Genomic DNA, 16,212 nt, shown 5'->3' with positions numbered 1-16,212 from the left:
TCCACTCTGGTCATCTGGTTATTTCTTCCCATGTAAAAAAAATAGATGCAAACTGAGAGGTCCCCTCCCCTACTTTATTCTTCTCCATAGCGTTGCACCATCATGGAACACACTGTATGTATTTCACTGGTATATCTGTTTATCGCCTGTCTCCCCCTACTTTATAGTATGTTCTGTGAGAGCACAGCCTGTGTGTCCTCTCAGAAATGATTTCGCACATATATAGCGAAAGAACCAAGGTGACTGACTCCTTGCTGTATCTCCCTCCTCTTGATACTATAGGCAGAGAAAGAAAAATAGTTTACAGACTGAGATTCTAAAAACAAACAAACAAAAAGCAGGAACTCCTTGTCTACCATCAGAGGGAGATGTGTATTTCATATAAATCTACCTCTCTGATTTGCTTAGACGACTGAAATATATGTTGCCGAATTCAATTTATTATTTCTTTATTATTCTTGTTATAATGCTGATGTAGTAATTAAAAATTAACAAATGAGCTCTACCATAATGAAATAAATTGTCTGATCCTGTCACAATGTCTTTGCATTTTTTAATACAAACAAAATAATAGACTGGAAAAATGAGCCCCAGTCTGAAAAAACAGTTAATCCGGGCAGAGGGTTGAAATTACAACAAAGTTTCATGTTGTAGGTAATATATTTCAATAAGGTTTAAATATTATAAAATTAACTAATATTTTGTTTGGAATTTAAAAACTAAGTATAAGTAAATTCAAAAAATAGGATAATAGTATTTTTTCTAAGATAGTGGTAAAACTAGGTTACCTGAAATTTCCAGGTACACTTGCATTTCGGAGGATAGTAGCTGGGGTAATACGGACTTGAAATTTTCCCTTCAAAGCCAGTGATTTCTTTGACCAACACTGTGTTTTCACATTCTGAAAAATATCCAATAATACACAATGATTTGTAGTCGCAAGATTATAGGAAATACACTGCATACATTTCTTTAACTATAAATGCACACTTCCTTAATCAAGAAGATTATATATTTTTTGAAATGCAAACTAATGTTTTAAAAAGCAATAGTACTCTACAGTTGTATAGCTAAAATACTTGTACAAAGTGTTTATTTGTTTTCAAATTATACATTTTGGCTACAGATGTATAGGATGCTATTACTTTCTTTAAAAACATGGTTTAAATATACATTTTTTCTTCTAGTTTTACTGAGATACAATTGACATACAGCATCATACATATCTTTTGACATGCAGCACTGTAAATACATATTTTTAAAATTTCTGAGTTAATTTTCTTCAAATTAATGTGTATTTGTTGTTCAAGAAAAACACTGTAAATACATATTTTTAAAATTTCTGAGTTAATTTTCTTCAAATTAATGTGTATTTGTTGTTCAAGGAATATACCCAGTTTACATAATATGTTATTCTGCTTAGATAAGACAGTCTAAATGCTTATTCTTACTGAGGTAGTCATTTTTTGCTAGAATATAAGCTGCCCGACAGTATTGATTTTTGTCTGTTTCGTTTACTGCTGTTTCCCTAACATCTAGAGTCATTTCTGGCACACAATAGATGTTCAATAAATATTTGTTGAGTGAGTAGAAAAATTCTAGTACAATATTTCTGATATGATTCTATTTTTAACCTTTGGAGTTAGAGATAAGTTTTGACCTAAAAATATTTCAAATATCTAGTTCAATTTTGTACAATAAATCTATTTTATATTTGGTTTTGTAATAATTTGATAGAGAAAACCTATCAAAATGAGCCACTGGCCTAAAATATAGATGAACCTGAGGCTCTTACCATCTACTTAAGCCAAATTCCCTTCCCTTCTCACTTCCATCTCTCATTCTGATCCCTTTAGCTTTGTTGATGCTCATAAGGACAATGTGACCTCTAAGATCTGACCAGTTTCCAGGGCAACAAATATTACAAAAACATGACAGTTTCAGTGAAGTCTCTTTTTATTCTGTTCTGTTTGCATCAAACCAAGTCAAAACGAGAACGCAGAAGAACGCACTTTTTGCTCACTAGAAAAACCCATTACATCATCTGGGTTCTGCATCACAAGCACCTTCCAGGACGGCACTCTCTCTATAAATGAGAGCCCACAGAAGACAGCCTGTGAGCTGGTTACTGAGCTATTATTGTCTCTCACCTCCAAACCCACTCCTCTCTACTCTATTCTGCAAGGCTGGGCTGGGACTCTGCAAACCCCTCTCTCCTTTCCTACCTGACAGGCTCTGCCAGTAGGGGGTGCTAAGGGGAGACCAGAAGCCTGGAGGCAGGAGAATGGGACTTCTGTCAATTTCTTATTCCAGGGAGTGTCACCCAGCAGTGCTGCCCACCCCCGCAGCTACTCTTCCTTCCTGCAACAGAGGTGAATCCTGCTAGCAGTTTTTCCAACTTCCGCTTTATTGCATCTCCCTCAAAGATGCCAGCTCAGCTGCCTGGTACTCTCTTCTCAAAGATCCAGGTCCCCAGTTCATGAACACCTGCCTCTGAACACACAGACACCAACATCAGCTGGGCAGCACCCCCTTCTCCGAGGTCTGAGTTTCATTTCACAGACACCCTCCTCCATACCCTAAGTTGGAATCATTAAATCGCTTTCCTTTGTTCTTTCATACCTACAGGTGTTAGTTGCTTCCTACACGTGTTACATCATAATACTTGACATTTTTGTTTTGTTTTTGCCTTTTGCGTTACCCAATTAACACCTTTACACTGAGTGAAGAGTTGTTTATCTTACATTCTCTCTGTTAGAATAGCTAATGTGATCTCTCTCTTCTTACTGGACCGTGAATCAAGGTCCTGATTAATGCAACTAGTATTACAACACAGCCTCGGGAGAGGTAAGACTGAAGTATCCATCAAAACAAATGTTTCTCATGACTGTTTTTCAACTAGGGAAGACTTACTTTGTTCTGGAATGACCTCGAAATATGCCCGGATTCCTGACAGCCTCCGTATCTGAGGAGACTTTAATGTCACCAACATCAGATTATTTGTAGAAACAAATGACATTAATGTTCTTGTGGGTTCACAAATTCTGAAACCAGATAACCAAACAAAAGGACATAAATAATAGGTCATTGAGGACTGGACCCCTACATCCACCACGAATTCTCCCTATTTCCCGGGCCATTTGCACAGTTCTTGTGAATCAGAGTCTGTCAGCCAGGTCTTCAGTAAGTGACCACAGGGCATTACAGATGGAGGGGCACTGGTATAGGTACAGAAATTTTTGTCCAATAACTACTGAAGAATTTTCTGTGATGGCCGTCAGAGGACGCTCTTTGAGCACAAACAAGGTGCACAGACAAGGTATTGAATGGCTGAAGTCACCGGCTCTTCACCAGGGAAAATTGGGTTCAAATTCAGCTCCATCACATAACTGGCTGAAAGATTCTGGGTAACGAAGTAACTAAATCTTCATAAATGCCAGTTTCCCAACTATGAAATGGTAGTGATAAAACAGTGTACTCCTCATAACATTGAGGTGAGGATTAAATGAAATAATAACTAAACACACCTGGGAATGATTAAAAGAAACCAAACTTTTCAGTACAAATCTTTAGACATGGTTTGAATTTTTAATGTGTGCATTCACCACCAAAATATAAATTCATACGTACATAAAATACTATTGTATGCATACATAAACATTATTAAAAATGATAAGATAATTCATATGCCTATTTAGCACAGTGAGTAAAAAGAGCAAATTCTTAATAAAGCCTGACATTATTAGATTATCAAAATACTAAGTACTTATAAAAAGATAGCTACTAGTAAAAAAGAAATACTAGGGTATGTCTATGTATATGTGTGTGTGTGTGTGTAATTGTGTATATGTATGAATGAAAGAATGCATGCAAAAATGTAACATTTATCCTGGGTAATGAGAATGTAAAGTCATCGACATTATTTTCTCTGATTGACCTCACTTTCACAATGAACACTGTATTATGTTTATAATAAGGAAAAAATGTAATTGTTTTACTAACGCTAGGCAATCATAATAGAATACATACTCTCACATTCTATTGAAATAGTAGACTTCATTGTGATTGCAATAAAAGTAAATTTAAACAAACAAAACATCTGTTACCTATCAGAAACACTAGCTGAAGCTCCCACTGTACTGATTTTGACTAGGGCATGCTACAAGGGAAAAGCAAACGTTGTGTTGCTAAACAGGGCACGGGGCAATTTTGACCTCATAAGAATACACAAAAATGGTTTTAAAAAATCCAAAAGGAACCCAGATACTGCAAAAAAGAGATGTTGTAAAAATTCTTTTCACTCGCCAGCCAGGGTGCCTGGGTGATACCTGTACAAGACTGTGCTCCGGAGGGGCAAGAGGGAGTCATAAATGGTCAGGGAGTCGCTGACACAGTTGTCGGCCTCAATCTGGACAGACTCTATGGAGAGACGAAGCAGATGGCCCACTGTAGCCACCAGCTTGAAGTGGCACGTCAGCCTCCCTGAGGTTGCAGAAATCTCCAGAGGGTAGCGGAGAGACAGATGTTCTGCGTAGAGGTACTGAGAGCAGCCTCTGTCTGTGAAGACGGCACTTGGTTTGGTTTTGTTTTAGGAACGAGTTTTCTAGAAATCTTTATAGAAAAGAGCCAAAGAGGTCACAGGGAGGACATCTGCTGTCTTTGCCAGCCTGGAATCCACTCTCATCTCTTCTGATAACAGCGTCTAGAATTTACTTTGAGAAACTATTCCTACCCTGTCAACCTGGCTTGCTTGGAGTTAAACTCACCCCCAGGTCCAGAGGTGGGCACACAACCCAGACTGACCAATGAGTCAAAAAAGCGGGTTCAGGAGTAGGCATGTCAGTCAATTTGAGACAGTGAGACTCAGCCCCAGGACTTCTGCAGGAACCATCAGGTGAGTTTTTTTTTCCACCATGACTGCTAAACTGATAAATTACAAAGCTTGGATCTGCTGGTGGCTATTTATGCCTCCACATTGGAAAAACCCATTTGATAAAGCCTCAACAGAGGAAAGCAAACATGCAGAGTCCTGATATTTTATCTCTTAGAACCTGGATCCAACCATGCCTGCAGCCAGCCTCCTCCATGAATGTCCCAGTTATATGAGCCAATCAAGCTGCTTTTGTGCTTAAGCTGGTTTGAGTATGTATCTGTTACTTGCAACTGAAAGAGCCCTAATACACACCGTCATCTGAACAGGAAAACTACAGTCAGAAAGCATACTGATTTGGAGGCAGTTGGGGAATGGGAGGAGGGAGAAACCACATGATATAATTTACCAGATCCTATGGTTGAAGAGTAATCTGACCGAAGCCCAGCTGCATCGAAAAAGCACATAGAAAAGAGTCAGTCCCAGCATTTCATTTTGTTAGAATCTTGCTTAGTAAAAGTATTTTCAGTCATTAAAAGCAAACCAACATACCTGAGAATTTGCTGTAAAATAATCCTGAAGGGAAGGGAGGTTGTTTAGGTATTTAGAGCTCAAATAGGAGAGCCAGGAGCTCCCAGTTACTGAAGCTGAGCAAAGGGTGTGAGAGAGTTCATTAAACTCTTCTCTTAGCTTTTGTGCTTGAAATCACCCATAGTAAGAAGTTTTAAACATTTTTTAAAGATAAAAAAGCAACCAGACATGATAATTAGTTCTGTATCTCAAACAGTATATGTGGTACAGAATTTTCCACCAGAGATTTTGTTCATTCATTTGTTACTTATTACAAATACTTATCAGCCACCTACTATCTGCCTAGAATATACATAATTTAAATCAAAATAGAAAGCTGAATAAGTTTTGAATTAAACAATGATTAAACCACTTTACTGTCAAGACAATTGATGGAATTTGCATTTTGACTGTGCTACGGAGCAAGCCACCTTGAAGCATTGGGACACACTATGTAACACAGGCATGGCTCTGTCTCAGCAAGGGAAGAAACGAGGAAGGTACACCTCTGCAACACGTTCCTTCTCCCAGACTTTGTTCTGTGGAGCCTTAGTCTGAAGATGCATGAAGCCAAAATAAATATAGAGAGGGGTACACTTTAATAAATTCAGTTTCATGTATATGACCCCAATTCTATTGTCCAATCACTGTGTGTAACATCTAGCAGGTTTCTTTATCAACAAAGCTCCAAAGTCTTCAGCTAATCCTGCCCCATGGGATTGGGGAAAAGAACACAGTTATTCCTCAGTATCCAGGGAGGATTGGATCCAGGACCCCCACAGATTCCAAAACCATGGATACTCAAATCCCTTATGTAAAATGGTGTAGTAATGTACAAAATAGGTAAACAACAAGGTCCTCCTGTATAGCACAGGGAATTATATTCAATATCTTGTAAAAACCTATAATGAAAAAGAATATGTATATCTATAACTGGATCATTATGCTGTACACCAGAAGCTAACACAGAATTGTAAATCAACTATACTTCAATTTTTTTAAAAAGCTATTTGCATAAAACCTATGCATATCCTCCTTTATACTTCAAATCATCTCTAGATGACTTCTAATACCTAATACAATGTAAATGCTTTGTAAATAGTTGCCAGCCTGCAACAAATTGAAGTTTTGCTTTTTGGAGCTTTCTGGAATTATTTTTTCCAAATATTTTCTATCCACAGTTGGTCGAATCCACAAAAGTGGAGTCCATGGATACTGAGGGAAGATGGCACTTTATTACAATACTGACTATGATAAGGGCATAACAGGAGTGCTGCAGGAAGGAAAGCTTAAAGAATGACTTCACAATCACCATTTAGTACCACAGAGTCCATGTCCACGGCCAGACCCTGCAAGCTCCCCACCGAGGTCCGGTTTATGATGCTCGTCTGGATGGAGTCCTTCAGGATGGCAGCCACGCAGTCCTCACAGAAGACATGGCCCTTGGCATTTGGCATGACAAACACAAGCCAAAAGTGCACAAGGAGCCCACCTTTGTTGTTACTGCTACAGTGAAAAGAGAAAGAAGTTCAGGGATACCTCTTAGGAAGCGGACTTTCCTAAGGAGCCAGTGACCCAACTGATAACCTCAAGGTAAAGCCAATGCGCACATCCTTCAACTGAGCACCATTTCCTTCTTTAGGAAATCATTGACTCCTATTAAGGGAATTTGAAAAGCAAAGCACCATGGTATGTGTATTCTTGTGCTGGGTTCAAATCTAGAACAGTTAGTATATTTTGCATCTCTATGGAGAATATACTATTTCTGCAGAAATCACTCAGTATTCACTGCTATTACAAACAACAAGTTAGAATGTCTGCTACCTCACCATGTCCAGACACAGGGCTACATCTGCTTTATCCCACTTAATCTTATGAGGAAGGTCTTATTATTATCCCAGTATTACAGATGAGGAAATTAAGGTCCTCTACAGCTCAAAAATCACACGACTCCTAAGTAGCAAGTCTTGGAATCAAGCCTAATTTGGTTTTCAGTCTGACCCTGGAGCAGAAGCTCCTAACTACACAAATATTGCCATGTTTTACGGGGGGAAAAAAAACATAGTGTTGTAAAGCATAAATTTTGGAAATGGAAGGTGAAGGAAAAGAAACAAATTGCTTTACTCCAAGACTTCTCAGTGCCTTTAATCTGTGAATTTCCACAGATCTATAGAGAGTGGGGGAAGGTGGGATGCAGTTCACGATGCACAATGTTTCTTAAAAATTATTTGACCATGGGATCCTTTTTTTTCTCAGAAGATCTCTAGTGATCAGTATTTTTACATATTGAACATGTTTAGAGAGACATTGGCCTGTGTTTTATTTTTGCCCCCACCCAATATAGTGACCATGTTTACAGCCATTTTGCCCAGTGGCCTTAATGCAGAAGTCCAGGGTCCCAGTTCTGGGGAGACAGCAGGCTTTAGTAAGTGAAGAGAAAAACCCAGCATGACAGCTTGGCAAAGAATTGGGTCACTAGTGTGCTAACAGGAAGTTACTTGAGAATGGCACTATTTCAGCCCTTCCACAGCCTTTCAAGGAATTTACAGCAATGAACGGACAAGTCCCAAAGCAAGATGCACTCATTACCTGACCTCTGCAACGACAGACTGCTTGTAGAATTTGGAAAAGGCAGATGTTGTATAAACCAGGTTTAACTGAAACAAAAAAAAAAAAATGAACCAAGGTGTCAAAAGTCTCTTGAACTTGGTACCCAGCGTGCTGTAGTTCCAAGCTTGGACAGCTAGCAAGGAGAAAAGCAAGACTCCAACTAGAAGCCTCTAATGCCAAACCCAGACATTGTATCTTGAATTCAAATAAATTCTTACTTTCTGTAGCAGTCTTGGGTTACCTACTGTCATTCCGCTGTCTGTGAAGATTCATCAGTTACCTTTACCCATTTATTGTTGTCTTTATACACCCTAATCAAGCTTAACTTCTGCATTCTGCCTACTCCAAAGGTTCATTTTCTCCACAATGAGTAAATCAAACTTCTTTAAGCACATTTTCAAAATATTTGACCCAATCTCTTTTTTATCAATGCACAGTACGGAAAATTTATATTCTCAAGGACACGTTCCTATATTAGCCACTAGAGGGCAGAGGGTGCCCACAGTCAGGTCTTCATCCCCTTCAGAACTCTCTAGTTTCCAGGGAAGCACCCAGCTTTTAAAACACCATAAATGAAGCTCAAAAGAGAGCTATTTCGATCAATTGACCTTTTTTTATTTTGCCATTACTTAGTATTTCTAAAACCAATTTCTTCTGCCAAAACTTCTCCTGTATTCCCCTTCTGACAAAGAGGCAAAATCACCTACCAGGAGAAAAAACAAAAAACAAAAACCAAAAAACCTTAGAAATAATATAGCATCATGAAAAAAAATGGGCTGTGGAGTCTAAATTCACCTTGCAACACATAACACGTTACCTAGACCTGCTGAGCCTCCTTTTTTTCCTTTTTCTCTTTTGTTCTTTCTTTTTTAATCTGTAAAAATGTGATCAAAATGCCTACCTCTTTGGGCAGGTTGTTGAATAACTGCAATGAAATGTATTGAATGTAATACAAACTATACAAACAGGGTTTACTCAAAGCCAGCATTGACTCTGCAGGAGGCCGGGGAGGACTTCACAGAAAAGGAGGCCCCTGGATGGGTCATGAATGATGGATGAAATTTCACTCAGTAGAGATTGGACAGAAGGCTTTGGGTCCAGAGAGAATAGCACTAAATCAGGGCCCCCAAACACGCAAGAACAGTGATTATTCATAACACAAGTAATGACTGCCTTAGGTCACAAGGTTTCTTTGGGGAGAAAGTGGTAAGAAATGAGACTGGGACAATCAGGGGACAGAATTAGAAAAGTGCTTGCCTGCCATTCTTAAGAATCAGTACTTTATCCTTCAACTGAAGGTGAAATACTGTTTTTAAAGGATCGCTCCAGCAGTAGAGAGGAATGGCTTTGGGTGGGGAAGGAGGAATACTGCTTGTGACTAGGAAAAATGGTAAAGAGAATTTTTTTTAAATGTCTAGCCCTTTGGGCTAATTTGAGGAATAACTGACATATAGGAAAGGTGAAGGGTTCTGCGATTTACCCAGTACATAGGAGGCCTTCGGTCAGTAAGAGCTGCTATGCCCACTGTAGCCTTTGCTCTCTCTCGGTTCTCCTCCATTCTATACCCCAGTGTGCCTGTCACCGCAGGCGTCTCGCCCCCGCTAGGCCACCCTCTCCATCACTGTGAACGTGCAAACTGGCAGAAGCTTTCTAACTGGCGACAGGTACCAAGAGCCAGGAACAGATGTCTTTCCATTGGACCAGTTGTGCTTTTAAAAAAAATTGGAAACAAATATCCAATAAAAAAGCACTTGCTAACTTTGTAGCTATCCAAACTTATGCTTTTTAAAGAATGTTTACTTGCATAGAAACATGCAACCTAATATGAAGAGGAAAAAATCAGATTATAAAACTGAGTATCTACGAATACCTCAATATTGCAGTTATGTCCTACGTCCACGTGGTCCAGAATCAAAAGGGGCTCTGTCTCTGGAGACGATGTTAAAGATTTTATTTTTTAAATACTTCTTTAAATTTTTTAAAATGTTTTACAATACATATGTATTAGTTCTACAATATGAAAGTTTTTTTTTTTTTTTTAAGTAAAGAGATGCCAGTGCATCAGGGTTGAAATAAATGTGTATGGGTCAAAGAATCATCAGTATGCACGTAACTTCTGTACTACAGGGTATTTTAAAGATCACTTGATCCAGTTCCTTTATTTTATAGATAAGAAACACTGAAGCTCAGAGACACATTTTGTTTTACTTTCAGCAGAAAAAAAATAAATAAGCAGTTCTATCAAATAAGCAATTTTATCTTACAACCAAGATGCACTAAATCCCTTGCTTCCCTGAGTTCTTCCTTCATCCGCCCTGCTCAGCTGCAACACAGTGACCCCCACCGCCACCTCCCGCCCCACCCCCAACCTCACCTTCCCCAGACTCTCAAGCTCCCCCCATCGCCTCACCACTTGCTGCACAGTCTGTGCCACTGACAGAAATTCCCTGGACTCCTTCTGCCGGTATTCAGGAAGAAATTCAATGTTGGTGAGGCGAAACATCCCCACAAAGTAAAAAGCATCTCTGCTCTCTGTCTTACCTGTAAGCCAAGAGAGAAGGTGGTTAGGAGGCTTTTCCATCTGTGTGGCTGCGAGACAATGTCTGATCTCTGTCAGTGCAGGCTCCTAAAATGCCTTTATTCTAGACAGCTTTGTAGTTTACTGGTCACAGCCTGTGAAGCTCTAAATGTAATTAACAACATCTCTTCCATCAGCAGTAATCAGCCTACCTCTTTATTCTTTCTATCCGCTCTGGCCAATACTTAAGAACAAGATTAAAAGGTAAAAGATAGACCTGTTCCCGGATTCGAGTTCTTGTGCCCGAGGAACCGTGAGGCTGAAGAAACCGAAACGCCGGAGTTTGCAGCAGAGAAAAGTTTACTGCAGGCCTGAGCAAGGAGAAAGGGGTGGCTCACACCCAGGAAAACCCTGAGCTCCCCAAAGGGTTTCAGCAAAACATTCTTAAAGGTCAGGTAAGGGAGGGGGGTCACAGGGTACGTGATCAGCTTGTGCACGACTCTCTGATTGGCCGATGCTGAGGTCACAGGACGGTCAACACTATCAACCTCTGGGCGCCAGAAGGCCTGAGGCCATGTTCCATCCTCAGGTAGTTAACTTCTTCCCTTTGGTGGTGGGTTTTAGCATTTGAAAAACTCAGGAAATTTTCGTGAGATACTATTATCTGGGTCCTTCCGAGAGGAGCTGCAGCAGAGGAAGTTGGGGAGGCATCTGTCCCGTGAAGACCTCACAGGGTCCTGCTCAGTTACAGACTTTTTTGACTTTCTACATGTTCTAGAGTTACTAAGGGGCCAAAAAGAGCAGAGACAACGTTCATAGATCTCGAGTCTGTGGAAGGTAAGGAGGTAAGAAATGCACACAGCCAAGCTCTGAAGGGACATGAGCCCAGTGGGAGGAGGGGGAAGGGCCCCCTCACCCTTCACCAAGCCGCAGGCACTGAGCCCCTTTCTGACTTGTGTGGCTGATGCCCCGGGTGCCGGGCCAGTCTTCAGCTCTGGGCAGAGCGTGGACAATTCATCCACAAAGTGTGGTCCTCAGCCCAGTATCAGGTCACACCTGCTCAATACCCTGCCCGGTGAGGGCCATGGGACGGGGCATCAGGTGGGGCCAGAAACTGCTGACCAGACAGTCAGCAACAATGCTGGGTCTGAGCTGCCTACAGGCACCTGAGAATAGCTTCAGGAGATGGGGACTTTCCTTTCAGCCTTTCCTTTTTGTTACAAGGTCTTACTGCTGTCTTTCAGTCCATAACATAGGGTAGTGAGTGCCTGATTTAGCTTGGAAGCTCAATAGATGTTCACAGGCAAGAAGGGAGAAAAAAGAAGAGAGGGAGAGAACAGTCTCTAAGCACAATGCCCAGCAGGTGGAAATGCTAAAGAAGTGATGGCTGCATTAAAAAGAAGGTGCATTTTTCTTTCTCTTTTTGGCTTACTTCACTTAGAATGATGATCTCCAGGTCCATGGATATTGCTGCAAATGGCATTATACTCCATTTAAAGTTATAAAATATTGGCTATATGCCCTGTGTTGTACAATATATCCTTATATCTTATTTATTTTCTACATAGCGTTTGTAACTCTATTAATCCACTACCCGTATCTTGCCCCTCTTCCATGCCTCTCCCTACTGGTAACCACTAGTTCATTCTCTGTATCTGTCAGTCTGTTTCTGTTTTGTTACGTTCGTTTGTTTTATTTTTTTTAAGATTCCACATATAAGTACTAACATATAGTATTTGTCTTTTTCTGGCTGACTTATTTCACTAAGCATAATATCCTCCAGGTTCATCTATGTTGTTGCAAATCGGAAAATTTTGTTCTTTTGTATGGCTAAGTAATAGTCCATTATGTATATATACCACATCTTTATCCAGTCATCTGGTGATGGACATTTAGGTTGTTTCCATGTCTTGGCTGCTGTAAATAGTGCTGCTGTAAACATTGGGGTGCATGTGTCTTTTCTAATTATTTTTTTCTCTGGATATATGGTTTATTGTACAGAAATTATATCACAATAAAATTGCCTTAAAAATATTTTTTTAAAAAAGGTGTAACTTATGTAAACAGCAGGAAGCAGCCTCCCTGTGTGATCCATGCCAGGTCACATTAGCCCCGGGCAGCGTAGTGAGGCTGTGGAGTGTGGTGAAGTGGCAGGAGGCCTGAGCACCTCTCCTACATTTGTTCTTTTGACTTATGAAACCAAGTCCCCTTAAAACCGACCTTCTCTGCCAACTTCATGACTAACGTCTCTATCCAAAATTTATTCCTTCTCTTGTCCCACGCCTGCTCACCTCAAGATGAAGGAGTATTAAAGAAAAGGGAGTATGAAAACCGAGCAGGAACCTATGGGGCCCTCCTGGGTAGAAAAACCTTTCCATGTTCCTCATTTCTTGTTTGTAGGAAAAGGACTTCGACCTCCCAGACCTTCCCTGAGTTCCAAAGAGCAGATTCAGACTGCTACTAATTAGGGAAGTGAGGGGATGCAGAAACAAATGAAAAGCAGTCAAGAAACAATAGTGCAGCAATAAAGCGGGTTTCTAGTTCCTCCTCAAAGGATGTACATGACCATCTGATACATCTCTCTTCTACAAGAAGTAAGGCCCCCACCCAGGTGGAGGACAGTGACGAGGCTGAGCACAAGCAAGTGGACCTCAGACTGGTTAGAACCAGAGGCTAATGGCTGGGATTCCTGAAACACAGCCCTGTTACCTCACCACCAACCAATTAGAAGAAAGTCACACACACTGCAGCCCTCTTCCAAAAATGTGCCTTTAAAAATTCTTCCCTGCAGACCATCAGAGATTTGTGGTCTTTTGAGCACAAGCTGCCTTTCTCCTTGCTTGGTCCTTAATATAAACCTTTCTCTGCTCCAAACACTGACATTTCGATTTGTTTGGCCTCACTGTTTGTCAGGCACATGAACTTGGTCTGGACAAGTTTTGTGACCTTGGACAAATCACCTTTCTTTACTAGGACCCTTGTATAAAGCAATAGTAGTTTTCATCTCTGATTTTACCAGGAATGTAATTCTTAGATTTTCTTTTTCCCTGTAGATTCTTTAAAATTTGAATGAAAGTGTGAACAAAAAATACCGCAAGTCATATCAGTAAACAAAGAATACTGTGGCCCTCAAGTCGTCAGCCACTACTGCCACCTCCGACAGTGAGCTGGGGGACTCAGATGCAGACAAGCAGGCAGCCTGGCCTCTGCAGCCACCCCTGCAACAGTGCACCCTGAGATATGTGAAAGCACAGGATTCTGGCCCTGGATAGTTGGTGTGTATCAAAGGAAGGGTTTCATTGAGCCCAGACCTTTGCATCTTCCCGTGCATAGAAAAGCACTAAATTCCTTAACTTAAGCTATCTGGTTTTCTTTAATTAACAGTAATCTATGATGTTCTAACTACCTGGTCTTTGTTGCAAAAACTCCTGTGTATCCTGGCTCTTCCCTTACCTCTGCAGAGCAGTCCCTCAGAGCAATCTGAGAGGCTGTCATCCCAGGCTCGAGGGGTTCAAGTCCTCAGAAACGTCCACCGAATAAAACATAACTCTCAACCTTTCTGTTGCGCATTTCATTTCCGTCGACAAAACCCGAGACTTCTACTTAGAAGCACATATATCCTTCTTCTATCAGTAAGTTCTCAAGGGGTTAACAATGCAAGAGAGGTCAGTTTAGCCTTCAGCAAGATTATGTTTATCTCACTCTGAGCTCAGCCCAGTGCACAAGCCACACAAGGTCTCCCTGATGAGCTGTGCACCTCATTTCTGTTAAAAAGAAATCACAAGCCCCAAATGGAGTCACTTACTCCCATGACCGACTTCAGACCAAGACTTAATTGCAATTTCAGTCTCTCCCAGGAATGTGACCTTTAAACAGACAATTGGAAATGTCCAGATCAACTCTAGTGAAGTAATCTGCATGATAAAGAGCCCTGCTGCTCCCTACCCCCAAAAGAAGATGGCCTGTCCCTGAACAATCCTTTCTTTTCTTTCACTATTGTGCTTCCTTGCCCCACCCTCCTGCCTAAAAAAATGGTCCATTTCACACACCCACTCAGAGTGCCCTTTTATTTACTAGATGGGATGTTACGGACTCATGAGCCATTGAATAAAGCCAGTTAGATCTACAACCAACTAGATTTGCTTGGTTTAATTTTTGTTTTTTAACATTTCTCAAGGCCACCTTCCATGCCCAAATTTCTTGTGTCAAAACTAACCTCTCTTGTTTAATTGAAAAATTCTCACTTTTTCATAAATTTCTCAGTTTTCCTTTGCTCAGACTGGTCTGTCTTCCTGAAATGCCCTTGTCTGATTCTCACACAATCAACAAATTACCTCTACACAGTGATGTCCCAAAACTGTACATAGAAATGCTAGGGTAGTGCAAACATATCAGTTCAGGGCTAGCAGAGAACTGATGGGAAATAAGTTGGCCTGTTCTGGGTTGGGATTGTGTGTAATTTTGTGTTTCTTAGTTGCTTATTGGCTTGACTTCCCATACTAGTCTGTAAAGACAGAGTCTTTCTTGTCTATTGCTCTATCCGGAGCCTGTCATGGGGCTCAGTTCATAGTGGGCCCTCCCAAGATGTGTCTAAGGAATTTTCAGGAACCAGTTCATGAAGCCTTATCTAGACTCTATCCCTGAGCGGGTCAGATGTCTCCCTTCTGTGATTGCAAAGTAATTGCTCAAGTGAAAAAAAAAAAGGAAGAAAGAAAAAAAATCAACTCACATTCCCTCTCCAGCACCGAACTGTGAGTTTTTTGAAAGTAGAAAGTGCATCTGTGAGCTTTTTGAAAGTAGGAGACGCATCTTGATATGCCTAATGTCTTACACTGGGCCACGAAAAGGTGATCAATTTATATATTGATTTATATATTGATATTATAAGTGACCTGAACAGCTCAAGACAATATTCATTAATCCTTTGCCTATAAATCTGGCTTTCCAACCAAATTTCCATATCCTTGAGAGTACACATACCTTGCATCAAATATATTAAGATGCATAAGGTGGGAAGCCCAGCATGAATCAATAAATACTATAGTTCCTGAGCTGCACAGGTAAGTGCTCTCTAAGGAAGAACTCAGTTATGACTCCTATCCAAAAGGATCAATAAGATTGACAAAAATGTAATCCATTGGATAGACAGAAATACAAAAACGAGAGACAGGCGCAGGAGTAAAATGAAGCTCAGGGAGCTGGAAATCCAAGGTTGCCTAGGAACAGGCAGTGGGTGGATGAGGAAATACAACAGCCTAGCATTCCATTCATTTTTTTTTTTAAGCTAAAAATGCATTACATTTCTGAACCAGTCAAAGCTCTCAAGCATTCTCATCCTATTCCCCATCTCTGCTCCTCTGGGAAGAGAGCAGTGGTGGCAAAAGAAGAAATAAGAACGACCATTCGGGTTTCTTCCTCCTTAAAACCTCAACAGTTTTGAAAATGGCTATCAGTCAGGGAAATAAGAAAATTCTACCAGACACCCCCCAGGGGCAGATTGAGCCTGCCTTGCTGAGCAGAACCCACAGGGCAAACCCTAACCCCAAAGGCACACGGATTTAACTCACTGATGTAGAGCCACAGCAGTGTCCAGGCTGTGACCGCTAGGATGAAGAGAAACACCGTGAAGAGGATGATTTTGTTT

The 16,212-nt window shown here is 40.6% G+C and overlaps 1 protein-coding gene across 2 annotated transcripts in view; it reads right to left on the bottom strand.

Annotated features, from left to right (window-relative positions):
- Positions 1–10,568, bottom strand: part of TMPRSS7 (transmembrane serine protease 7) — a 39,551-nt gene extending 28,983 nt beyond the window's left edge. Inside the window, exons 1-7 of one of the 2 annotated variants that reach the window (XM_032478996.1) lie at positions 10,461–10,568; positions 8,030–8,097; positions 6,753–6,946; positions 5,280–5,318; positions 4,329–4,557; positions 2,914–3,044; positions 789–901 (exon numbers count right to left, since the gene is read on the bottom strand). In XM_032478996.1, the coding sequence (XP_032334887.1) occupies positions 789–901; positions 2,914–3,044; positions 4,329–4,557; positions 5,280–5,318; positions 6,753–6,946; positions 8,030–8,097; positions 10,461–10,553 (867 nt within the window). In that variant the 5' untranslated portion in view covers positions 10,554–10,568. The remainder of the gene's footprint in view (positions 1–788; positions 902–2,913; positions 3,045–4,328; positions 4,558–5,279; positions 5,319–6,752; positions 6,947–8,029; positions 8,098–10,460) is intronic. The other variant, XM_032479003.1, reaches the window with a different exon arrangement.
- Between the last annotated feature and the right edge of the window lie 5,644 nt (positions 10,569–16,212).

This window comes from Camelus ferus, chromosome 1 (assembly GCF_009834535.1).
Source record: "Camelus ferus isolate YT-003-E chromosome 1, BCGSAC_Cfer_1.0, whole genome shotgun sequence".
Classification (NCBI taxonomy): domain Eukaryota; kingdom Metazoa; phylum Chordata; class Mammalia; order Artiodactyla; family Camelidae; genus Camelus; species Camelus ferus.
This window is presented reverse-complemented; position numbering and strand designations above follow the sequence as displayed.